This window comes from Antrostomus carolinensis, unplaced genomic scaffold (assembly GCF_000700745.2).
Source record: "Antrostomus carolinensis isolate BGI_N321 unplaced genomic scaffold, ASM70074v2 scaffold11473, whole genome shotgun sequence".
Classification (NCBI taxonomy): domain Eukaryota; kingdom Metazoa; phylum Chordata; class Aves; order Caprimulgiformes; family Caprimulgidae; genus Antrostomus; species Antrostomus carolinensis.
This window is the reverse complement of record NW_010307275.1, coordinates 20,225-47,007: the sequence shown is the minus strand read 5'-3', so window position 1 is coordinate 47,007 and position 26,783 is coordinate 20,225. Positions and strand designations below refer to the sequence as shown.

Genomic DNA, 26,783 nt, shown 5'->3' with positions numbered 1-26,783 from the left:
TTGTTCATCGTATTCAGAACACTGGTCGCATTCAGACTTAAGTAGAGCTGGCATTAAAATTCAGCTAATTTGTTTCATGTGATTCATCAGCTGTGTGTTTTATTTAAATCTCTGTCACATTCTCCTTTGGCTTTTTATTTTGTAGATTTAAGTGTTAAAGTAGGCCGCTCTTTAACTCTTCAGTCCCTGACTTAAAAAGTGACTTAATTTTCATTTTGCCAATGTTGAACTCTCGTCTAGAATACTCACGGTGAATATGTATAACTAAAGTGTGCATTAGTTATTTTGGTACATTTCTGATGTTTGAATAAAAATATATACATTTATAGTCAGTTTATTCATAGTTTTATGTAAGGCAAAATAGAAGAACCTAAGGTGGTAGCTTAATATTAGTGTAAAATATACACTTCTCAGGTTCTGTTGAGTGTACAAGTTATACTTTGATACTGACAGTGTTCTTATTATTTTTTTTCTTTTGACCATTCACTCCATGAGGTGAGGACCACTTTTAACTCCTATTAATCTTCTTTAAACACTGTTGGAGAATTGTTTCTGTTCTTTGAAACTGTAATGTACTTCTGGGTGTCTCTTCTTACAGAAGCACAACCTTTTATTCTCTTAAGGCTGGTGGCTGTGAAGCCTTACATGCATTGAGCTTCCCTAAAGTGGATAATCCCACTGCCATCCAGACAACTGCTCATAATGATTTACAGACTCAGAACCTTCGTTAGAATAGGCTGCACTTGCTTTTATGCTTTATATTTGTTACATTTTCCTGTGCTGTAGAAGTAACATCTCACTGTGAATAAAGTTATTCATAGATACTGCTTATGACAGCATGGTATGGCATATCATCCATCTGTTAGGTACATGGTCCATTCAGATGTTTTCTGGTATAATTTATAGGAATTTGTTAATTCTACTTTTAGTACAGGGCAAGACTGTCCTAAAAGGTCAGATTGAAAGTTTATCACAGAGTTAAAATAAGATTTTTAATGTAAAAGAGTTGCACTTACTTCAAGCATCTAGCATTGATCTTAATTTCTTTTATTTCTCTTAACATTAAATGCTAAATATTCTGTGTAAATCTGCCTCTGTTGTCTCTGGAATAATCCCATGGTACATAAAATTCTACTTTCTGTGGAGGATCTAAAAATAAAGATAAAAGATGATAATTACTTTTAAAAAGCTAATAAACATGGTTTATGATTTACCTCATTCCCTCCCCCAGAATTTCAAAGAATATTCCTACAACTAAAGATGTTGAACCTCTACTTGAAATTGATGGAGATATACGGAACTTTGAAGTATTTTTATCTTCTCGAACACCTGTTCTTATTGCACGTGATGTAAGAACCTTTTTACCATGTACTGTAAACTTAGATCCCAAACTACGAGAAATCATTGCAGGTGAGTATGCTTTCAAATAAATGGAAAATGGCAATTGTATTATTTATTTTCATTTTAGATAGAGCTACTTCGCATGTTACACAGAATCCTGATTTGATCATCAAAGGTTCTCTGATCTGCCTTTCAGTTTCACTTAGTAGCTTTGCTGTAAAGGCCAGATCGTACTAGAGAGAAACATCTCTCTTGGAGGGGGGAGTCTGCTGTTCTTGATTTGAAGACTGCTTTAGCAGATGGAGGAAACAAATACACACAATGATGTTTTGGTAATAGAGGTGCAAGTCTAGATCTTTGTTAACAATTTTGAATAGCATCAGTAAGATCCTGTAGAGCTGAAGCCAGTGAAACAAAGTGGAACGTCTCCATTTGATGTATACTCCACTAGATACCTGTGCAGTTGGTACCCATGCTTTGCCTTTTGGTCTGCTATAGTATAATACTTAAATTCATCCTAGGGCAAGTGTTGTTTATTGTGCAGTGCTTGCTAAGCAGTTATCTTTACTTGCTTGTAGTCTCAAAATATGCAGTCAGGTTGAGGTGTGTTCTGTTCTGCAGAATCACTCTGCTCAGCATTAAATGTTCTGACTGCTCACTGCTGCTGTGGATTGATGTGATGCATGGTATGGCACTTCTTGTCCAGTCTTAGGGATTGCTATTAATTGCGGAGTAAGGCTGAGGCATCCTAACATTTCCACCTGTTAAGAGATGCTAAAGCTTTGAACATTAAATTAGGCATTTAAAATAGGATCCTTAGGAGTCTTTGGTATGACAGTCATTATTCTAGGTGGGAACTGAATTCAGGGATTAATAGTTCTCCTTGCCTGTCTTTTCTATTGTAACACTTTTCTTCAGTCCTCAACTGAAATCCTTTTTGTTCTTACTTTTTTCCAACTTCCTTCTCTGCACTTGATAGCTGCAGTCAGATGTCCTAACCGTGTTCACAACCCTTCTTCAGAAACAGTACAGGTCTGACTATCACATCAGATATACTTACCATCAGAGACAGACTTGGCGTGATGTATTCCTGCATTTCTTCCCATTTGGGTTGGAATTTCTAACTTGTTCTCTCTGAGAGAGAATGTTTAGAGGCATTTAATATGCTACATAAATTTATGCAATAAATTGTCCTAACTCTTCTGAAGACTCCTGTGTATATGTGATCCTCAAGAGAAAACAACTGAAAGCAACATTTGAAATTCTACTTGATGAGTTCTGATTGGAGTTAAATACACAAAAATGTACTGTAATGAGTTGGCAAACAAATCAAAACTTTCTCAAGCAAAATCTTATTCTTTTTTACCTTTTTATTTTTCAGACGTTCGTGCTGCGAGAGATCAAATGAATATTGGAGGACTTCCTTATCCCACGTTGCCTTTACATGAGGCACCTGCCAGAGCAACATCTCTGTTCAGTCAGCCTTCATCAGCTTGCTCTTCTACAACCTCTTTCAACGGACCTTTCAATAGCGGAGTTTTATCACCACAGCCTCATAGCAGTTACTATAGTGGTATGACAGGACCTCAGCATCCATTTTACAATCGGGTAAATAATCAAGAACCAATTAACGTTCTTTTGATTTAATCTGGTAATAGATGTCATCTATAAAATTTTAAAAGACCATGCAAAGTTTAGGAATTAAGTCAAAAAGTCGGTAAATTTTACAGTAATGTTCAGTCATTGTAGTCTGGGGGAAAAATGTGGTAAATGGCATAAGAAAAACAAATTACACAAGGGGAAAAAAGGTGAAATAATTTTGAGACACTACTCAGTTGTAGGATATTGCAGATTTTTTTGTTTTATTTTGTGGAGTAAACTGCTCAGTTTATTTTACTTTTTATATACATTCATATACTTGCTCACGGACATTGGAAGAGATCCCACCTTTTTCTTGGTGACTTTGGTTAAAACATACGGAAAATCATGTGGGGAGCTACATCACAAGAATGTATGTCTGTCATCCCTTTTGTCTCTTTTTAAAGTTATTCTGGGATCTTTTCCCTAAATCGATGTTGCACTAATTTAAAAGAATGAATATAAATTGTATAAAATACACATTTTTGAGTTATTTGTGGGCCTCAGAAAACATAGTCCTGGGCATGGCTCACCTGAAAATTGAATGAAGTACTTTACTGTACATCTGATCAAATCTAAACTTTCTATTTTTGTGGGATGTATTCAGTATTTTTAAATTATTTTTTTTTTACTTTTTTTTTTCTGTAGTACTATCAGGAAAAAAAGTAGAAAGCTAATCTAAGTCATAGCTTATTTCTATATACAGGAAATGGCCTCAACTTTAAGTAGATTTGACCGCAGGTAAATGTTTAAGCTAATAAGCTGGAAAGAACATCGAGTTATTTCTAAATCAGTGTTTGTTAACCAGGGCAGGAAAGAGTACATGTAGCACAGAACTTTCTAAGTTATCTGTTCTAAAATTATTCTAATATACCCTCAATACAGTGACAATATACTGTTTTGTTGAAAATAACTTAAGATTACATATACTTTGAAGTAGTCCAAGACTAAATGCTTGTCACATTAATCTTCATGCTGATACTAGCTCAGCTTTGTTGAAGTAGGTGTTAAATTAAAAGCCTTTTTTTTGTGTCTGTGTTACTGTACATGACAAGGTTTAGAGCATGGGATGATATACAGTTGAAACTTTCCTGGTTTTTGGCTGTAATAAGCATTACAAAAGCAATTATTGCTGAGTCATAAGCGGTTCTTACAATCAGTTTATTTGTTCATTTGTATTAAGTGCACACACATGCTTACTTTTTTGCCTGCTGAAGACTTAAAATACTTCTGGTTTGGCCTTTCTCTCTGGAGTTTTATACTGCCCTTCTAAGGTATAATTGTTTTCAGTGTTTCACACTTTCACTTATTGACAAAGAGCTATGTTCATTACTTTGGAGTCATAAAGGTACTGTTGTGAGCACCACATACTGAGGTAAGTGAAGAGAACTTTATAATAGCAGAAAATTTAGACAGAAAGGCTGTTTCCTTCAGTATTTTCAATCATACTTCACTTCTCAGTTTTTGTAAGAATGGTATTTAAAAAAAGAACAGCAACTAAAGAATAGGCTCTCCCCAGTAGAAGTTTCTGAGAGAGGTTTTGGATACCTGTATGACACAACACAATGCGTTCAAATGTTTCTGTGGAAATGCCTGAATTTTATGCAGAAACGCCCTAAGTTCTGGAGATAGATGCCTTAATGAGACCAGTAAATGATTCCTGTCCTGTTGTCTTCAAGCGTTCATTTTTGCTTAAGAAAAAAAGCCTTTGAGCTGTTGGGGAAAAAAAACCTCTTTATTTTTAGGAAATACAATTTTTAAATTATGTATGTTTCTGCTTTGTTTAGATGCTTCTGTTATGAACCTTGAACCTCCAGTGAGTGACATAATTGTCCATTTTTGGTTTAAAACCCCATTCTCCCTCTGCATAGCTGTAAAGGAAAGATTATAGTCCCATTTAGCAGCTCTTCAACTAGACGCTTTGGCTGTCAGGCTGAACGTCCACATTTTGCCACTGTCTAATGGCCTGGCCATTGGATTCAAGTTTGTTTGAATTAGATTCCAGTTGGATTCAAGTTAATCTTCTCAAAATTGCTGCTATCATGGATCATTGTGGAGATTATATTTCTTATGGGGAAAGTCAGGGCAGTGGGCAAGTCTAATTGGAATTTCCTGGCTGAGAACTAGAGATTTTGGTATATGAAGACTTTTCTGCAAAAGAATAGCAAATTCTCTGATAGCTTGGAAAAATAATAAACACCACATGTTTTATAGGCTATCTGCAAACTTGGAGAACAGCTCTACACTGCTTATGCCCACATATATTTATATTAATATAAATATAAATTATATTTATCTTATGCTTTCACAGTATCTGTATTACTGTACTTCAAATGAAGACTGAGTCTGTAGATTTCAAGCCTCTAACGGAGAATTAATCCCATGGTTGGGAAGCAGTGGAGTAGCTAAAGTGGGCTCAAGGCATAATTAGAAATTATGAAAGAATTGTGGGATAATTGGCTTATTGGACAAATCTTTTTCATTGCTTTGTAGCTTGATGACTCGCAACCAACAAACAAGTGCTTACTCTGTTTCAGAGGGTAGTCTTTACAGTGAGAGCTAGAGACTTGAATGCGGTATGATCATTAAGCATTTCATGCTTGGGGGTTTTCCATGTGGTTTAAGATGTTAGTGGAAAACTGAGGCACTTAATTATTCTAGAAATAACATGAACTTTTTTTGAAGAGAGTTTCATTTCCAGAAAATACCATAGAATCTGTACCTTATAAATAGTTTTAAATCACTGAATTTTCTGAGTCATCCTATATTAACCAGAAAATGTAAGGCAAAGACTAGGTGTTGGTTCTCCTACCTATTTAAAACAAAACAAAACAAACTTCCACATTTAGACTAATAGTTACAATGCATATCATGTCACTTTGTTTGTTGGAAGAGCATATGAACTTTTTGTGGTAATCGTGTGAAAGAGTGTGCAAAGATTACCTCTAGCACCTAAGAATATGGAACCATTTGTATTTTCCATAAATTACTCAAAGTTGTAGCATATGCTATCTAAGTAATTGATGTACTCAGGAATTCAACTTTAATTTCTCAGTTTGTTTATAGCTGCTTCTGAATGCAGAGGGTTTTTAGTCCTTTTAGACAAATCTAAAGTGGAATACTTCAACAGATTTTACTCCTCCCTCATATATTGGCCATTGAGTCATAAAATTACTGTTATGCTGAATTTGGTGCAGTAGACTACTCAAAATCTTGTCATGTGCAGAAACACAAACCAAATAGTATGTTCTATTTTGTTAAATAGCTGAGTAATACAATTTTTTAAATGCTTTGTATAGAAATATCAGAAATCTGTAATACAGCCGTTATTTTAAGATTTAAGTCTTTTTTAAGAACTTAATTGAAGGTCTTAAGTAATTAATTGAAAGCAATGAGCACTGTAATTCTGCTTTCATAAAGTCTAAACGCTCTATTGCTTCCCATTACGTTGCCTTAAAAGAGAACTGATAAGGAGATGAAAATCTTTATTTCAGAACCTAATTCAAGCTCACAGATAGGTCAAAACAAAATTTTACAGTATTGGAAAAGCAGTTTGTACTTCAGAACTGCATTGCCAGTGGTAAGGTTCATAACCCTTAAATGCACGCTTGCGCGTACACACTTGGAGAGGTTTTGTTTGATGCCAGTGGGTAGCATGTGCATTTCAGGGAACATGTTTTTACAATTGATTTTAAAACATGAAAACTTTAAAACTCCATATGCACTTAACTGGTGCATATGATGTCCTCTGTGGGAAGTATATTTTTAATTTTAAGATCTCCTAATCTTCTAGTAGTGACTTTATTAAGAGCTTGAGTTCTTATTTGGACCCTTGACACTGATGTGCTGATAAGACTTTTGGAAACTTGGATAGTGTTTTTATTTTCCTGGAATTTGTTAGCAAAAAGAGATAAAAAGGAATTTGGTTATAAAAAGCATTATTAGAGTTAACTGGTGTTTGTGGATAGGGAAAAAAAATATTTCTATTTTTAAAAAATGTTTCTGATATTTGTTTTATGATAATTAACATTGCCTTTTAAAACCGTATTTGTATTGAACAACGTGCATTGATGTATTTCCAACAAAACAAAGCTCAAATGTTGTCTGCTGTAAAGATCTGTTTATACACTTATAAAATCTAGTATTTGTGACAGCCTTCAGATTGGTTACCACATATATGGGAAGTTCTAGTGATGCTATTTTTTTTCCTTTGGTACAGTTGTTTTCAGTATTATGAAACATTGTAAATTTTACTAAGCATCTTAATTTTGCAGGTCTAATTAGCAGGTCTAAGAGAGTGAAATTATCAGAATTATCCTTAAATGATCCTTTTCCTGTACTCAGAACAGATGTTAGAGTCTAGCTACCAAAACCTGTTCCTTCAGAATACCATGCCAGAGCACCCATTGGCACTGAGGGATTTTGAAGAACTCACTCCAGAGCCTTTGACTGAATTCTGTTCAATGCAAAAAGTAAAGAAAGTTATTAGTAATTGCTGTTTTTCACTTTATTACTGAACTAGGAGATGTGTTTTGTTGAAATGAGTTTTATTTTATTATTACATTTTGATTTGTGTAATTGTTTGTCCCTTTTTTGTTACATTTTTTTTTTCCATAGCCATTCTTTGCCCCATATCTTTACATGCCAAGGTATTACCCTGGCAGTTCTCATCTCATCTCACGTCCACCACTAAAAACGAGTTTGTCCAGAGATCAGAACAATGGCCTAGTAAGTATTTTGAAGGATAATTCAAATACTAACATAGACAATAAATATAGTGAGTAATGAAAATTAAGGTTATTAATGGTGATTCGGTATTGGACATGTACAAGCTCTGTATTACAAATAGTTTAACTAAGGTGTTATTAACATGTAATGTAAAATGTATTTTGTTTTAACTTTAGAAATTACTAAGAGAGGAAAACCAATTCTAACATCTAGGTATCAAGATTAGAGGAGTATGACCTGCAGTATTGTCAGGAAAACGTTCTAAAGAAGACGCCAAGTATACTACAGTAAAGAAATTGATACAGTGTAATATTTTAAGAAAGAATGCTACTTCTAAATTTATATTCAAATTTTATAAGATAAAATGACATCATTTAATGTTGTAGAGAATACTAGAAATTGGAAGGCCAAAGTAAAAATTTAAAAGGATGATTTTAAATATTTAGTGTAAAACAAAATACATTTTATCTTAAGTATGCATCAGTTGTAGCTTTGTTTTGTAAATACATATAATTCAACTTATTTACACATTGAAAAGGAAAAATGAGTGGACTTTCTAGCTTCCCACAGAATAGTAAAATTTCTATTTAACAGTATTTATTTTACAGACAGATGGCTGTTCAAACGGAATTCAGAACTAAGGAAAGCTAAAAAAGTAAAAGCCTCACTTGTCAATCAGTTTATTTCTAGGTTATTGATATAATGAGCAAAGCTGTTTAAAACTGATAACATCTTTAATCACTTAAGGAAAACAATTGTGTTTCTGTTGAATTTTGTATTATTACGAGATCATGCTCATTCACTGTTTACTTCGTATTTTTTGTTGAGCCCTTGATCATTTTACCCAAATTATAATATTTTGTTGTTGTTAGGATGTTATCAAGGAGGATGCTGATGAGGGGCTCCCTTCACCCACAGACCCCTCAATGGTAAATGAGTAGTCATGTGGTGTGGAAATTTTAGCATCTCATTGCTTTTTCAGCAGTAATGAGTCTGCATTAATCATAACTGCAGTTCACTAACACTGCATCAGTGGCTTTGGTGGGCAAATAGAGTAGTTGAAAACTAATGTAGTTTGTGAGTGAATTTAAGAGCTAATATTTCACTTATAAGATGTATTATATTTTTCCCCTGTAGTGCTCCCCTTGCCTTTATCAGTAGCTATGGTGAGCTTTCAGTAAATAGTGTTGTGGTAGCTAAACAGAGTGAAGAATGACAGCTGGTCTTTTGGTGCTTAGATTTTAGAATGAAGTAGCTGTGTTTTTTTCAGCTTTAGTCAACTTACTCATCTGATCCATATTTCTTTAGTTGATGACATAGAGCTATTGCAGTTAACACAGTATAAAGCAACTTTTGACAGATGTTTAATAAATAAATAAATAAAATGCTGGTTATACATTTATTCTTGAGTCAGAATGCTAATATCTACCTTTTCCATGACTTGTTGTTGTTTTATCCTAAACATGCACACGATGAGTATCTGCTTTAACTCAAACTGTGGAAATTGATGGAAAATAATTATTTGTTACCAAAGCAAAGAGGTTAATATGATTGTCATCATTCTCTTAGTAGTCACGGCCAATAGTTGTTGGCAGTAGTTATAGTTTAATATTGGTTGTTTTTTCTTCTAGTAAATCATTGCAAAAATGTCTTTCCGTTGTTGTGCAATGAAAAGAAAAAATCCCCACACAAATTCCAGAACTTTATTTAAGTTCACATAACCTTCACTGAGCACCCATGTATGGGCAATGCAATGGAAAATGCACCCTAAAGTTCTCTCTTCCAAGTCAGTAGCTACCTTGTGTGAAAGAATGACTTAGAGTAACCAACCCAAACCATTCTATGATTCTATAAGTTTTTCTGGTAGTGTATTTTTGGAGATGCTGATGTGTTTGATTCCTTATCTCAGTATCCCATTCTCTTCCCAGTACTTTGCAAGGAGAAAAAGTGAAGACTTCTGAGAAAGTAGTAGAGTGATGGCTGAAGTATGTGTGTATCTGTGAGTGTGAGAAGGGACACAGGACTGAAAAATTGGGATTTAGTCTCAGGACAAAATAGTGAATGAGCTCCAGCAGCAGACCTGGGCCTGTTTGCTCTTCTTCTTGCTGCTCTGAGTGTGTATCTTAATCACATCTAGACTGCAGCTTCAAGCAGCAATTTAAGAGACTCACGTAAGTTATGTAGTCACTTGGCTGTAGGTAAGAAAGTACAGGAGTTAGAACATTAAAAATAAACTTTGTTTGAAATAACAACAATGGAGGATTTTGTTAGGTCTGTTTTTGACTTTAATTTATACGACTGTGAATCTGTGTAGTACAGCATATCAGATCATACACTTTTCTAAGACTTAGCAATATTTAACCTACAGTGTAAATCTAAAATTTTGAATTTTTAAAAATCTCTTGGGTAGTTTGCGAGAATGTTCTTAGTCAGGGTTTGGTATTAGAATAGAATAGACTACTTCAGTTGGAAGGGACCTACAGTGGTTATCTAGTCCAACTGCTTGACCAATCCAGGGCTGACCAAAAGTTAAAGCATGTTGTTAAGGGCATTGTCCAAATGCCTCTTAAACACTGACAGGCTTGGGGCATTGACCACGTCTCCAGGAAGCCTGTTCCAGTGTTTGAGCACCCTCTCTGTAAAGACTGTGTGCCTGACAGGATACCTCATCAGGGTTTCATCTATTCTTTTGTAGACTTTATTGAAATTTATTTGAAAGGAAACAGTATTATACTTGGTTTAGGTACTGCAGTTATCCAGAGGTTATGGGTACAATAATTTCATCCAGCTATTTAGGTAGCTCTTAATTGATGGGTCATTGCCACTATATAAATGATACAGCTTTTATTTATTAAATTGGTTGGTGCATGCAAAATAATGAAGTAAACTAAAAAACTGTACCAAGTAGTTAATGAAAACCAAGATGTGGTTTGATGACTAGAAACAAGAGGAGCCTGTAGAATCAAAATCGTCTTTCACACAAATCTGGCAAGAAACATTTTACTTCTGTGTAAAATAGAGAATAATAATTCTTTTGAATGTTCTAAGTCTTACAGGGCAAAAACCAGTTTCTTCGGGAGTATCAATTTTTTTTTACACAGATCATCATTGTTACTCATTGCATGAATTGGCAGAGCTGTGTTGAGGATGTTATGTCATCTAGTTAAGGCCCTGCTGTTGTTGTCAGTCTGACGTTGGAGTTAAGAGAGTTCTGAAATTTCAGATCCTAGTCTTGTAAAATCAGCGAAAGTCTGGATTAGCTTAGTGGAAATCAGAAATATTTTGAGAGCAGTCATCCTGTATCAAGAATTTTACTTCTCCCACCTTCTATATTTGAATTCTGATGCTGATGATAAAACTTGTCTGTCTCAGACTGTAGTTTGCTGTTCTTTACCGAATGGACCAAAACATAGATGTCAGAGCAGTAAGTTTACCAATACCATCTCTGTAGTTCCAATACCATCTCTGTAGTTCCAATACCATCTCTGTAGTTGTATCAACATGAAGATGCATTGCAAATTTTAATGTATCGGCTTAAATCTCTAATGAAAATAGAATTGACTTAAGATGTCAACCTCTGCACATCTCTGATGGAGGCAAACATGGATTTCTGCTGACTTTACAAATGTTTATTTCTGACAGGAGCTGCAAATACTTCTAGAGCGCTCTTCTGATGAGTTTATCACTGGATTGTAGTGTTACCTGTATCTGTTCATAGTATCCCCCATTACGTTAGAAATCGAGCTAGCATTAGCTGTGGTTATCTGTCATTTAGTTTGCATTGTTAATTAACAGTTGTTAATTGTGACTTGTTAGGATGCAGCTTGTTGCAATAGAATTACTTTGTTTATATATATTTTTCATACTGCATTGAATGTATAATACCTTAAGATGTACTATGTGTGCTTTGAATGAGAACTAACATGGCCCAGAGCATGCAGTGTAGATAAACATACAATAGTCTCTTAAAAAACTGGAAGTGCTTTTCAGAAGTTTGAGCATGAATGAAAGTGTGTCGCACGGGACTTTTCTTATATGGTTTTTCCAGATGCTTTTGTGTAGCATTTTTGAGCTTTGAATATTTGTTTTTAAAAGAAGTACCTTTTCAGTCAGCTGTGTGCTTAGATACAGTTTCAAAGTTATTTGTGATGCATTGGTGATGTAATGGTCTAATATTATCTTGAAATGGGAATGTTTGGTTAAAAGCAGGATTTTCCATCAGAAACATAATGTAAAACTTCTATGCAAACGAAATACAGCAAGTGTTGCTTTTTTACAAGTACAAAATGGAGTAGTCTGCTCACAGGAAAATAGTATTTGTATAGCATATACTAAATGTGTATTCTGAAGGTCTGTCTTAAAAGTTTCATCACGTTATGAAAATACCCTGGTTTTGTCCTAACATTGATTTCCTCTGTTTACTTCAAAGCATGTCATCTGTATGTTCAGCCTTTCTGATGTCACTTTAAGCTGTTGTTTCTTTTCATTCTGTTTTGTCCTTTTCTGAAAGCCATGTAAGTCTGGGTTAAGCAAAAACAGACAGGTACAGCCACTTTCTGTGAATTATCACTCACTGCTTTCGGAGTCATTTCAGAAGCTATCATAGTGGCGCTTCATGCTGGGCTGTCTGTAAACTAATGCTCGTTACTAGCCTTGAGGTTTGTTTTGACAAGCTGCTTTTAGCTTTTGCATGGCAAGTACTTTTAAGACTAATGTTCTCTAAGCATCTCTAACAAAACCAGTAAGGCTGAAAAATGTGTCAGTTTAAGTACAGTTTTAATTCACTTACATGATGACAATATCCCTAAAGCTATTACATTGCTTATTCTTTGGAGAGTGCTTTTTATAAAGAATGATTTGGATTAATGTGCATCTATTTCAAACAGTTCACACTTTAACAAAATAGTCTAAATATTTTAACGCTTTTCCATATTATTTTTATACACAGAAAGAAGAGTTTCTCAGCTAACTCTTAATGCATGCAGAAAGAATGACTTGTTCTTGGTTGTTAAAAAATATTTTGATCTGAAGGAGAACTATTAAATTAGAAGTGTTTAGAACTTTTCTTCATGTATTGTAGATATGTGACAGATAACGTATTTAATAGATTCAGAGAACAAAGGCAATTGCTTACACACATTGCTTAGGGATCATTTATTTTAGTGCTGTGATATAATTTTGGCTATAAAGGTTTCTTTTATTTTAATTGATAAGCTTTCTTTCAAAAAATAATTAAGATTTTCGTTAACTTAATACGTTTTCTTTATTGATTTATTATCTAACTCATACCAATAGTAGTGTTTATGGGGATATAATAGACAAAACTGGTATTCTGAAGAAAACCTCAAAGTTATCTTTTAAAGAGGAAAAATAAAGATGTACCTAAAAGAAGTATATGATAAGTAGTTTATGGATTAAGCTTCTTCCCATCATCTTCATCTGTTCTATGTTTGGCTTATATCCTTAACACGATAAAGATTTTAGCTGTACTAAAAATCAGACTAGTTTAAGACCTGAATTTCCTCCTTTAGATGCTTAATATGATAAATAATTGGGTATTGTAGACACGTAATTAGGGAGACATTGCAGAATCTGAAAACTGTCTTGTCCTCAGAAAGAACACCAAGGCCCTAAGTTAGGTGCTTAGACTGTAGTGGAATTATAGTGCTTAATTTTTATGCAAAAATTTAGTAGACTACCTGCCCATAAAATGGAGTATATATTTTGTTTGTTCAGTGTCCAGTTGACATAACATTAAAAAAAGGTAAATGGTCAAAGGAACAAAGTTTGGTGCCCCAGCTCTGTTTTGAGGCAAGTGTGCAAACTGCTAGGCTTAGATTCCCCACGTCCTCCTGTAGAGTTCTTGAGTGAAGCTGATAATTTGCCAGTTTTTAAGTCCATTTCAAGCACATCTGGCAGAGAACTTCAGAGGAATTACATGTAATAGCATCTGAACTTTGAAACTCGGAGTAGCTTAGGTGGGGACTGTGCCTACCTCCCCACATCAGGATATCTCCAATGACAGTAAGTTAGAAATAACTCTGAGGTTAAATGGTAGTAGATAATGGATTTTTGGATTGCTGCCTTTGAATTAATAGTTGAATAAATTCTTCTTAAATATCATGATTTGGATAATTCAGATATGGTTACTGCCATTCTGTGTGATTATTACTTTGGAGTAATTAAATAAAAATGGAAAAAAGTATTGTGACTATAAAATCATTCTTTATTGGTGATTTGAGGAATATAGTCCAACTTGCTTAATTGAACTCTGGGTAGTCAAAATGCACTTCTACATCCCAGGGTTTACACATGTGATGATGAGCTCTGAAGCTGTAGAAGCTCTTTTGCATCCTTCCAAAAGGAGCTGTGTTTGGTGCTGAACCCAAAACTTCATGTCCAGAAAAAGGTGGGGGTGCATCCCCCCTCCCAGGAGGAGGGCACACAAGTATTTTGTAGCTGATAGAAGTGGTTCTGATTTTGCTTCTAGGAATTTGGAATCACTAGCGTAACTGTTTAGAGCTTTGCACTCTGCTCCTACTTAATGCACAGCTCCCCATCCAGGGACAATGTGGGGGTTTTTGAGAATGTACTGTCTCAGTATAGTGCCTACCTGCAGAGGCATTTGAGGTTTTTTTCACACACTTTCTTTGAAATTCCCAGAAGCTGGCAACATTAACAGGACAGTTTCTGTGTTACAGATCTGAACTGTGAATGATTTCTACCTAAACCTTGCCAAAGTTCAAGATGAAGCATCCTCAGAGTATCTTGAAGGGCAGTGGCAGGGCTGCTCTGTGTTTCTGTACTGTGGTACACAGCACCTTGGCTGATTTTGCATGAATGGAGTTGAAGGAACCTCTGGAAAATGGACAGATATTGTTAAAATTACCCGATAAATCCAAGTAATTGAGGAGTTATGTTTTAGGTCATCTCTGTCTGATACTAAACAAGGAGCTTTTAAGACAGGAAAATCTAAGTTGTGTTTGCATTATTTAAAAAAAGAAACCCAAACCCAAAACCAAACTAACTACTAAAATCAAGGGGAAACTCTGAGTAAGGGTGCATTTGAAATTGATTAACCCTTACTTAATATTTCTGATTTTTATGTTACTTTTCTTAAATAACATTATTTAAGAGAATCATTTTCTCACATAGGCAGGACTCAAGATGCTGTGTGTTTTCTCCTATAAATGTCTGTAACAAATTTTTCCCAATATATAGACATTCTTATAGTAATTTAGAATGCCTGTGCATTCTTATTCTCATCTCTTAATTTTAAAATGTAGTTGGACACAGCTTGATTTGTGTTAGTGTATATTGTGAAATTCTGGATATACTGAGTGTTTGAACAAATCTTATGTGTACATTGTCTCACTTCTTACAGGGAGCAGGAGCAGGCACAGGATCGACCACAGGAGTATCACATGTGTCTCTGAGCACAATGAATGTGGAAGCTGTGTGTGAGAAGCTAAAGCAGATAGACGGGCTGGACCAGAGCATGCTACCTCAGTACTCTGCAACTATAAGAAAGGTATCAGTTGAATATCATTAATGTGTTTAGTACCTAAACATGGAGATACACAAGGAAAAGCAAATATTTAGTTGCCTCGTTTCTTGAAAATGTTTATTGAAACATATCAGATATCAAAACAACATCTTAACTTCTACGTGTGTGAAGTTTGGAGGACATTTTAATACAAGCATATATTTTTCAGTGAAAATGCTTTATCTCATAAAGGAGAAAAGAAACTCAGAAATATAAATGCTGATGAGGTCAGTTATTTTGAGAAACAAAACAAGAAAAATGTTTTCAAAATTGCCATGTGTAGATAAATAGGTTTGCAAATGTGTCCTGTATCCAGGTAGCAATTTCTACCCCCCTCCCCAGAGAAATAGGCACGTCTCTTCTGTTGTAAATGAGTGGTGAAAATGGTTCCATTTTTCTCTTATCACATTCCACATCTGTTTGCTTCAGAAAAAGGCCACTGTACATTTTTCTGTTACTGCTCTTTTCTCTGAGACATTACCACAGAATTATTTTTGTCATTATTAGTTTTCACAATTCTGTGCGCTCCTTTTACAAAGAAAGAAGGGAAAAATATGAAAGTTGTCATTAGTGAGTGTTTTTGCTGAGCTCGCTTTGTCCTGGTACCTATTGTATCGTAAAAAAATATTGGGAGGATGGTGATTCAAGGATTAAGAGACAAGTTTATTATAGGAAGCTTCAGTGATGTTGCTTAAAGCAAGAAGTAGGATGTCAGATTGCAGCTCATCAAGTGTAGCTGCAAAAAATTCCAGTTGCTTTGGTGGCTCTAGAGTGCTAAAAGAATGTGCTCATCAGTTATCTCTAATGAGATTCTTCTTATTTATATTCTTGCATTTCTTACTACCAGTGATATCATGTAAAAAGGAAGAATGAAAGTGGCTCAGCTTGGTCTTTTTCCTGATTTGTTTAAGACCATCTGCTGGGATATGGAAACAAAAGCGCTGAGATCTCAGACGGAGCAGAGCTCTCAAGTTGGGTCTTCCATTTTGTGGCTACTCTCATAAGACATGGTTCCTCTTTTACATTCTGTATTGAATTTTGTGTTGCTGGAAGTTGAGCACTGTATAAACATACCTAACATAAGGAATCACCTTCCTGGAACATAGATGGTGTTCAGGCACTTCTGTGTTGATCTCTGAGTGATGATGAAAATTAGGAAGGAGTCTGGTCTTCTGTCCCAGGGTATTTCTGATGATGGGAGGAATGTAAGCCTGTATTTATGCAGGGAGGGAACTTGATGGAGCTAGTGTTTGATCTTAGATGCCTCAAGCCAGGGGTCAGATGATGCCTGGGACTTAATTGTATGATTATCTTCAGATACTTGGTCATCTGCAGTCTGTTTGTATTCTGAGTCTGAGATATCTAGGCAGATGAATGTGGTTTATTGTCTGTGAAATTTTCTACCACTGATGTGTTGTTTCCTTATGTCTGTTTATAGAACAAAATCCTGTTACTTTTCATATACACATTTTTAATGGGTTTAATATTTTCTTTTTTTTTCATGACATGTAGGTTCTTCTTGGCAATCATCAATAAATACTATGTTATAAAAACACATGTTCGTTATATAGGATTGGACTTAAAAGTGATGTTGAGGAATTTCACTAGTAGTCTCCATCAATATATCCAATTTTAATTGCCTTTTTAATCTGTTACAGCCACACTGTAAGTCTTGTATCAGTAATTTACATTATTTAGTTTTATTGTTTTAGGCAAATATAAATGGCCGTGTCTTGGCTCAGTGCAACATTGATGAACTGAAAAAAGAAATGAGTATGAATTTTGGTGACTGGCATCTGTTCAGGAGCATGGTAAGACTTTCAGTATTCAGGTTATCATAAATTAGTCTTTTTCATTATAAGTCTTATCTTTTTTTCTTTCCTGTTGCTTTCTTGTTATCATAATCTTTAAGATGATTAAGTATCATCTTAAAACGTGCATGCATTTATTATTTTGTTGCTTTGTCTTTTTGTCTTGCACACTTTAATGAAGAGATGGTTGCCTATGGATTTGCATCTTAATTGGTTGTGAACTCTGGAGTTTTGCCTCCTCTTTTTGAGATCTGTTTTTCCTGTATGTGTTCCCTTTTCCCTTTTTAAATTTGCCTATTTTAATGAAATTGTCAGAACTTAATTCTCTTTGAAGCCTCTGTCCTTCTGTTAAAAGTTAGTCAGGGAGTTCAAAGTGTATTCCTTAAATGAGGAAGCGGACAGCCAGGCTGTCAGAGATGTATGGCACACAATTGCGTAAGCATAATTTTTAAAGAAACTTAAGCTAAAAATCAAGCCAGTGAGATAAATGTACAATATTAAATTGACACATACTTGTATAATGTGAGAATGCTGCATTGCATATTATTATTGAAACATGTTTATAGATACCTGATTTTTCCCCTTTTCCCTCCTCCTGATTTGAGAGTAAGTTTTACAGTGAGGGTTATGCATCACAGAAACTGTGTTTTAAGCGTTCTTAGTATATTGCCAGTTTTCTTTCTGAAAATAACAGTATGTCTTCTAACTGATAAATCATTCTTGAATATACTGAGAATTACAAGATGAGATTGCTTGTTAGATTCAGGTGGATTAAGCTATAAAACAGAATGTTTGGTCTTGCTTTTAAATTTGTAATTTATCACTTACCTAGTTTTACAAGAATTTAAGTGTTTTGTGGCATGTGAGTTCTTTTAAGGGTTTGAGCAGTAATAAGAATAATTTGTAAATACAAAAAATTCTTAAATATTAAAACATGATTTGCAGTAAAGACAATGAATGTACTAGATCTGTGAACAGATTTTTCTTCATACTTTTCCATGATCACAACCACATATGCAAGTACACTTCTACAACTGTGAATTCCTTGTTCATATTTTTAATAGAATTCTTCTTTAACAATTTTGAGAACTACTTCTATTTATATAATTACATTTATACTGTCTCTTTTTGTGTGTTAAGATACTTGAAATGAGAAATTCAGAAAATCAGGCTGTTCAGGAAGATCCTCGTGGAACAGCTGAGCATGTTACCACTGCGATTCCTCATAGTGAACTTACTCGTCGTCCTGGGCATAACACTGAGTTGCCTCACACTGAGCTTACAGGTCTTTCTGGTCAAGCTCCCTACACTCTTAACTTCAGCTTTGAAGAACTCAACACGATTGGTCTCGATGAAGCTCCTCCACGCCATAGTAACTTAAGCTGGCAGGTATTTAATAGAGAAATGGATTCTGCTTGCTTACCTGTAAAGGATTTTTTCCATTCTTGAATACAGACAGGTCAAGAAATAATACCAGTTTGACAGTTCAGGTACTTTCAGTTCTCAGTCTTGGCAAAGACTAGTTTTGCAGGGATGAAAACTCTAACCACATTCTCTGAGTCAGTGTCTTCAGTCTTTGCCATCCGAAAGCTATTAATCTGTTCCAGTAATGGCTCTTCAAGAGAAAAAAACGCAAGCTATCATGCTTTTCTCATCTAGCTTAAGGCAGCATCCTGCAAAATTTCTGTTTATCATAGTATTAAGACTTTGTGTAGAAGTATTTTAGCTGTGTGCTAGACAGATGTTATGCTAGTCAAAGGACTACAAATACATTTATTAGGTTTTTTTAAACAGACAGCTATAGTGCTGTGTTGCATCAGAGCCTTGTCCTGACAATGCGTAATCTATTCACAAACTCCAGAGATTATATCCTTCTCTGACTATGGTTTCTGACATAGGTTATGGTCAGTTTTCTGCTGTATCTTAGAAAATCACCTGAAGTGTGTGATTTTCTTTTGTCATTTTTAAGAAATAAGACAAACCAATTGGTATCTAAATAGTGATTAGAATTAAAAAAGCGCAGCTTTTTCATTTCTAGAAGTCTAAATTAGAAAATCTTGAGAGTGCATCAAAATAGGAAGACACCCCAAATTACTAGCTATAGGTGATATTTTTAATATTCAAAATTCTCACTTAAAAGAGGCTTGGGATATATATTTCAGAGATAGATTTCTATCCTAGACACCTCTGTGCGTGTGCATGTGCGCTAGTGGATGTTTGTAGGGTCCTGATTACCCTTACTGCCTGTTTCCAGCAATGGAGTATCAGTGTATGTTTTTTTCAAACCAAAGTGACATGACTCACTTTGTTACGTTGGTTTTGTGTCAAAAGCACAGAAAGAAGTACAAGAAAATATTTTTAAAAACACTCTTTAAAACGCAAGTTTAAATAAATAGTGCTTCTGATAACTGAAGTTATCTGAAGCTGAATAAAAAAAATAAGAAAGGTAGTTTGTCCTTAAGAAAACATAAGAATTCATCTGTTGAAATTTTTAAATTCGATACTGATTAAAAAAGAATATTGGTGCTTCTCGGTAAAAAGGAGATACTACTGGAAATGCACAACAAAATCAAAGATTTCTCTTTTTGGTGAGGAACGATAGCTGCTGTGAGTATGGATAAATAGGAGGGAGTATACATGAATAATTAATTGTTAATATTACTGAGATTCTTGCATTTTGTTTTGGGCATTGAATTGCTTAGGAATCATGGCAGATAGAAGTAATTTAAACATGATTTTCCTTTAGTTAATCATGTTTAGCTGTTCCCCAGTATTCTAGTGTATATACAACATTATTGATCTTAAGAAAAGCTGTCAGTAGTACTTGTTTAGTAATATAAAGGGAATAATGGAATGGTGACCTGCAGATATCATGTATGCTGCTTGCTGGGGGGATTATGAGCATCTTCTGAGAAGGAAAGAAACATGTTGGTTTGCACTGTATTCCAGTGCAGAACAAGAAAAAGGAAAAGATGATGAACAGAAACAAGAAAGATAAGAAGGATGCATATAAGAGCAGGAAAAAGAATGAGGGAGGGAGAAAAGAAAAACAGAGGGTGAGAAAGAGAAGGATGGACCAAGAGGTTATAGCTAGGTGATTAATCAGTTCTGTTCTAAATCTTAAATTCATTCACAGTGTTTGAACCCACACATTAATTTTCCTGTTTACATTTAGCTTGCTAAAATTACCCAAGCACTTTTAGTATTTTTAATACTGTTTTCTAGTAGAAGGTAGGTTTTTGAAATGTGGTTCATTTTCAGTGTTGCCCCAAATAAGGCACAATACTTCAACAATCTTTCCAGATCTGAGCTCTTGTGCACTGCAGAGTTGAGTAGATTTCATAAAGTACTTAGTGCTTAAGCCAATGCCTCAGCTCCAATACACTGGGCACCGTACATCTTCTACTTGGTGGTAGTGAGCAGCCCGTTATGTGCATGACACAAAGCCTATGTTTAGCCACAGTCCACTCCTTTACTTTGTAGAGCTCTATGCTAGACCTTGGTTCCAGCATTTAATAGCATCCTATGCCTATGGAGTTCTCTGTGTGCACAGTAAAAGAGAGCAGATGTGGGGACAAAGAGCAATATGTTTGTCCGAGAACTGATTTTTCTGAAGTCAGCCCTATGCAATGGAATTTCACTAGGATATATTGAAGGATGTAGGATGTGGGTCCTTTAAAAATGGTTTTTGAGAGATGTTCAGCATTTCGATAGACTCTTGCTGTCTTTCTAATATAAAATGCTAATTTTCTAAATACACCAAAATGTATTTGAAAAGCCTATCTTGACATAAAAATTCAGTTGTTATAATTATATACTCAAAAGTTAGCCTCAAATGCACTGGACAAAATGCTTGTTTTGTGTAAATCTTCCATTATGGGGACAAACAATAAGAATACTCTAAGTTTAGTGAATGTGTGTGTGATTGCATATATATGATTACAGTAAGCATATTTCAATTATAGCATTGACAGTTTCACTTGCATAATCTATTCATGGCAGCAAAGAAAATAATTTAAGCATATACTTGGTACTTTGAGTTATTTAATTTAAAAAGATCAGTTAAAGTAAAAATAAATAGTTCATTTAACTGTTCTCTCTTTTTTCTTTCTTTCTTTTTTTTTTTTTTTCCAGTCACAAACTCGCAGAACTCCAAGTCTTTCAAGTCTTAATTCTCAAGATTCTAGTATTGAAATATCAAAGCTTACTGACAAGGTACAGGCAGAATACAGAGATGCATATAGAGAGTACATTGCTCAAATGTCACAGTTAGAAGGAGGTGCCAATTCTACGACAGTCAGTGGTAGGTCCTCCCCTCATAGCTCAAATGCTTTCTATATGGGGCAGAGTACCTCAGGGGGTTCCTTGCATTCCAGTGCAGAACAGGAAAAAGGAAAAGATGGTGAACAGAAACAAGATGATGGAAGAAAGTCCTTCTTGCTGAAGAGAAATGATGTTGATTACAGTACTTCAGGTGTTTCTACTAACGATGCATCTCCTTTGGATCCTATTACTGAAGAAGATGAAAAGTCTGATCAGTCTGGTTCTAAGCTTCTACCAGGAAAGAAGTCTTCGGAAAGAACAAGTATTTTCCAGGCTGCAGATTTAAAGCTTAAGGGAGTTACTCTCCGGTATCAGAAACTTCCAAGTGATGAAGATGAGTCAGGAACTGAGGAATCAGATAATACTCCACTTCTTAAGGAAGGTAAAGATAAGAAAACAGATGTCAAAATAGAGAAGCAGCCCAAATCTCCAGAACATGGATCTGAACCTATCAGAACCTTCATCAAAGCAAAGGAGTATTTGACAGATGCCCTTTTGGATAAAAAGGATTCATCTGACTCTGGTGTAAGATCCAATGAAAGTTCTCCGAATCATTCCCTCCATAATGAAGGAGCAGATGATTCACAGCTTGAAAAGGCAAATCTCATTGAGCTTGAAGATGACAGTCACAGTGGAAAGAGAGGAATTCCACACAGCCTTAGTGGCCTTCAAGATCCAGCTGTGGTTCGCATGTCCATTTGCTCAGAAGATAAGAAAAGCCCTTCTGAAAGCAGCTTCATAGCAAGTAGCCCAGAAGAGAACTGGCCAGCTTGCCAGAAAGTCTATAATTTAAACAGAACCCCTAGTACAGTAACCTTAAATAATAACAGTGCTCCAAACAATCAAGCTAATAAAAATTTTGAAGAAATACAAGGTATCAGAGATTCCCCTCAAATTATCCTGCACCCTGGCTCAGGTTCCAATTCAACTGCGGTTCAGAATGAGAACCTGAAGAGCGTTGCTCACAAGCGGAGCCAGCGTTCAAGTTACACCAGGCTTTCAAAAGATTCATCAGAGCTCCACACTGTTACAGCCTCAGAAGGGGCTGGTTTTGGAGAAGAAAGGGAGAGTATCCTGTAAAAAGTACGCCCGTGAGCTGTAGCTTGTTTGGAATTCTTTGTCAGTGTGTGGTTACATTAAGCTCTGTAGTTTAAGCTTTCAATATTGTAATAGAAGGTCTAGATTATTTTCAGTCATTTTCTTGGAGAGAAGAAGTAATTTTTACAAGAAGTAAATTACTTCAGACCTGCCCCACATATAAAAGCAGTACTTGCCAGTATGGAAAACCAGTTCTTCGTTAAGGCACTGTGCAAAGGTTTGGTCAAGGGCAGGTGTTACAGAAGTAAGTATGGCTTAGTTATTAAAATTATGATGTGATTTTCCTTTTCTGTTGGGATATGTATCACTTATCCCTTCTAAACTTTCCCGTTAAGTCTGCATACTTGCAAGTAAAATTAAGACTGTGCATCTTTGCCATTTGATGTAAGAGGTGCCAGAACATTAAATATCACAACCTGTGACACCCTTACCAAACTTTGCCTTAATTAGTGGATTGATGTGTGCAACATATATTGCATATGTTGAAATTTGAGTGTTAAGGTACCTGTTTAGCTATACGTACACTTTTACTCTCTGTATGTTCAGTAATTCCTGTTGACTTTGTGAACCCTGGGTAGAGTGGTGATAAGGTCTGTAAGGAGCATTGTCTTGATGTGTCATTAGGATTGGCAGTTATTTATAAGGTAACACCTTATCATTGATTTAGTGGATCCATTATTTATTATAGGTACATAATTTTACAGTCACTGGTCTAAATAGATGCAACCATCTGATCTACATTAAAATAGTGTAAAAAATTATAAAGTATGAGCGTGATATCTGAACTTACGGAGTATCTGTTGCCGTGTGTGATCTTTCCTTGGTACGGTGTTTTAACATTTGGTTATGGAAAGAAAAATAAGCAGTTTGCCATTTTAAAAATAATGCATACTTTTTGGAATCTCATCAGAGCTGTATGCCAGCTTCTTCATTTCTGAAGTTCAGTGTTTGAAGATTTTTATGTCATCTGAGTAATGCACCTGAATGTTACTGTAGCAAATACTTGTACTGTCCAGTGAAATCTGCATGTTTTTGAGGAAGAATTGTTCAAACTAGACTCTGGTAGTACAAAGAGAATAAAAAATAAATTGGCATGTTGGTTTTGTGTCCAAATTTCTATTTATTGCAGTATTTTATTTCTTCACTTACTAAAAATGTTACATCCATGTTGTTTTGGTTAAAGTACTTCACGGATTTAATTAAAAAGAATGCATTAAAACAATGTTGTTATTAATACAGTACTAAATAAGCATCAAGTATAAAAATACATTTGATAAATGGAATTGCCAAAGCAGACATTTCTAGAGGAAGTGCTGTGAGCTGCAGAGATGTGGCCACCTCCCGCTAGTCCAAAGCAGAAATCCTGCTGTTTGTGGCAGTTACCATGTGCTGATAGTTCTGCACAGCTTTGTTTCTGTCCTAGTGCATCTCCAACCAGATGCCTCCAGCGGGACCATGTGGTCGTCACTTTTGTTATCCAAATCAAGAGGATGCTTTTCTGTGCCAGAGTCAACAGAAAAACTGGCTCTATCTAGGCTCTGTATTTTTTCATTCCATGGATGTCTCGTACTTAAAGGACTGGAGATGTGATCTGTACATTTTTGCATTCTGTTCAATTGGTGCATTATTTGATTGAATTAAAATTTACTCATCTGAGTGTTAGGGAAGTACTGGAAACATGTGGGCACATATCCTTATCTATTAGATTATTAGTTTAACCAAAAAACTTCCCAAAACAAAATAAGAAGCCCCCAAAGCCTGTGTAGCTTCATGATAGTTTGCCAAAGCTTTGAGAACAGGTTTTTTTTGTTAGTTTAGGTTCTTCCTATTAAAAGAAAAAGTACATCACTCTGCTTTCCGAGATTTTTGGGATGTAAAAGATTTTTACAGAAAGATACATAGAAGCCTTGTTTTGTAAGAGAGGACAAGAAGTGTAGCCTTCTTCATTAAGACATATTCGCAGTATTGATGAAAGATACCAATTACTTTAAATCATTTGTCTGTTAAAGTCCTCAAATAATCCAAATGGATGAATTTTAAATTTTCATACGGTTTTGAGATTTTTTTTCATGAAAATTTTATTATAAATTTTTATTATCATAAAAATTACCATAAAATATCAAAATTGAGATGAAATAGGTATTTGAATGGAAAACTTTTTGATGTTTCTATTTTGTATTTGTTAACACCATCTTACCATCACTAAGAAACAGTAGTTAGAAGCAAAGCGTCAGTGTAGGATTGTACAGGGCTTAGTCTAATACTCTCCTTGGGTATATAGATCCACACCTCTCATGGGATGTGGGTACCTAAAATTATTTCAGTTCCAATCAGTGGTTCAGTCCTGCTTCCTTTACTACTGTAACTGCATTACATAGTAATGCACGCTGTAGTTTATATAATCAAATGTGTTCACAGGCTTGTTACTTAATACCTTCCTAACAAAGTTCCTAAAATCAACAAAGTCTGAGTGCTTCATAGCCAGTTCAAGGACAGTTTGCTGCAAAAGCTATTTGTTAATAGGGCAGCAAATACAACTGACACTTAGAATCTACTTGCATAAAAATAGCTAGACAGAGTGCATTTTTCTCCTTCACCGAAGCAACGTTCTAATTTTTTATCCAGGTTTTCGTAAGCAAACAGAAGAAAGTGTAGTACTCTGATAAAGGGGGAGAGGAAATGGGAGAGAAGAGAGAAGTGGAGTACTTAATATGGCACAGTAGTAAGAAGTGTCTTTTAGTACATAATACATGTACACCTTAGTTACTGTACACGTTTAATTTTTCACATGTAGAATATGAAAGAAGAGCATTTGCAAGAATTAAAAATACACTGCAGTTTCATAGCTGTGACTTGTTTTTTCTCTACCACAGTTGCTATGGTTACTGGCTTGCTTAGTTTGTTGCACAATTCTTGGAGTTAAGAAACCATAAACAATTTCCAGTGTTGAAATATTAAATGTTAGCTCTGTGACTTGTGGGAATCGTGGAACCCAGGAGTTCCATGGAGAATGGAAATGAATGAAGAGTATAAAACAATAAGACAACTACAAACTTATTTCTGGTACTCACCACTTTCCAGAACTCTTGTAATGATAGTTTATGTATCCACTCTAATTTTGGACAACTGAACACTACAGGAACTTGAAACCATGACTTTTGCCTACCTGACACTGAAGAGCCCAGTTTGGCTTGTCCTCTTTTTTCTGATGCATGGGGGTGTTTGCATGGTAGGGTGAAATTAAACCAGTTTTGAAAGGAAAAAATTGATGCAAGTAACATTCCAGGATTTATGTGAGACTTTTATGGCTATCTGCCAGTTTTTCCAGGGTTGCAGTTTATGAGGAAGGGGGAGAGGGAAATTCTTACATCCCATTTGTAAAGCTTGCAACAAAATAATGATCTAGTAAAATTCTTGGAGATTCTGGGAAAAGGTTTCTATTTTGTGCTTGTCCTGGTCAGTCTGGGATATCTGATTGTCCTGTATTACTTTACCCATGCAGCAGAATATGTATGTGGTGTTAGTAAGTTTTCAGTCCTTTGCTTGCTTATCTGTTTTTCCAAATACTGTTGTTTTTTTGTTTGTTTGTTTGTTTCTTCTCTTATTTTTTCTTTATATAATCTTTGGGAAGCTTTCCTGTGACACACACAGCTGAAAATAGATGCTTTCTCTTGTGGTCTGGGGTTCAGTTGTTCACTTCTGTCCACAGAATCCTCGAAGCCTGTTTTTACCTTTGCAGCTCTTGTGGGAAGCTTTCTGGACCTCACAGTAAGAATATGGGAAGTTCATTGTACAGCCACGAGACACACAGGCAGAGGATCCCAGTAGCATCTGTTATCCCTAGTCCAGTGCGTTGCACCCCATGGCCTTGATGATAGATAGTTTTATAATCTGTGACAGGTTTATTTACATTTCTAAAAACATTACTAAGAAATTGCCAAAGAAAATAATACCTGGATATTTGAGGTCTCTTAACTGAAAGGCACAGTTGTGGTATAATAGAAGTGTTAATACCTAGTAGTGAATTTCAGACACATGAGAGAAATACAATGTGCTTGATTACTGTAAGGATAAAGCCTGCTGTTAGGATTTTGGTCTTTCCTGTGCCAAATCATAGCTGTAGTGAGGAGAAAAATTGGAGCAAAATTCAAATTCCAGTTAATCAGAGAAGTCTGGAAAGACTGTGCTAACCTTACACAGTGTTTTCTGTGAGCCGTGTGGGTTATATTCTCTGGATTTTGGTTATCTTTCTGTTAACGCCCATTTCATCAGTATAAGAGCAGAGTGGGGATAATTTT

At 35.3% G+C, this 26,783-nt stretch overlaps 1 protein-coding gene across 1 annotated transcript; it reads left to right on the top strand.

Moving 5' to 3' along the window:
• Positions 1 to 1,205: 1,205 nt before the first annotated feature.
• LOC104522950 (kinase D-interacting substrate of 220 kDa-like) lies at positions 1,206 to 23,576 on the top strand. Its single transcript, XM_029084352.1, has 9 exons — positions 1,206 to 1,410; positions 2,723 to 2,949; positions 7,597 to 7,707; positions 8,580 to 8,636; positions 12,218 to 12,250; positions 15,092 to 15,238; positions 16,966 to 17,064; positions 18,205 to 18,453; positions 21,199 to 23,576. Exons 1-9 carry the CDS (start codon positions 1,206 to 1,208, stop codon positions 22,465 to 22,467), a joined length of 2,397 nt encoding a protein of 798 aa, XP_028940185.1. The 3' UTR covers positions 22,468 to 23,576.
• The last annotated feature ends 3,207 nt before the right edge of the window (positions 23,577 to 26,783 follow it).

Excerpts from the sequence above, each read along its gene's own strand:
- LOC104522950 (XM_029084352.1), top strand. The coding sequence starts at position 1,206 with ATGATTTACCTCATTCCCTCCCCCAGAATTTCAAAGAATATTCCTACA. Across the intron at positions 2,950-7,596 it reads AGCATCCATTTTACAATCGG|CCATTCTTTGCCCCATATCT; the intron begins GTAAATAATCAA and ends TTTTTTCCATAG. Across the intron at positions 17,065-18,204 it reads GGCATCTGTTCAGGAGCATG|ATACTTGAAATGAGAAATTC; the intron begins GTAAGACTTTCA and ends TTGTGTGTTAAG.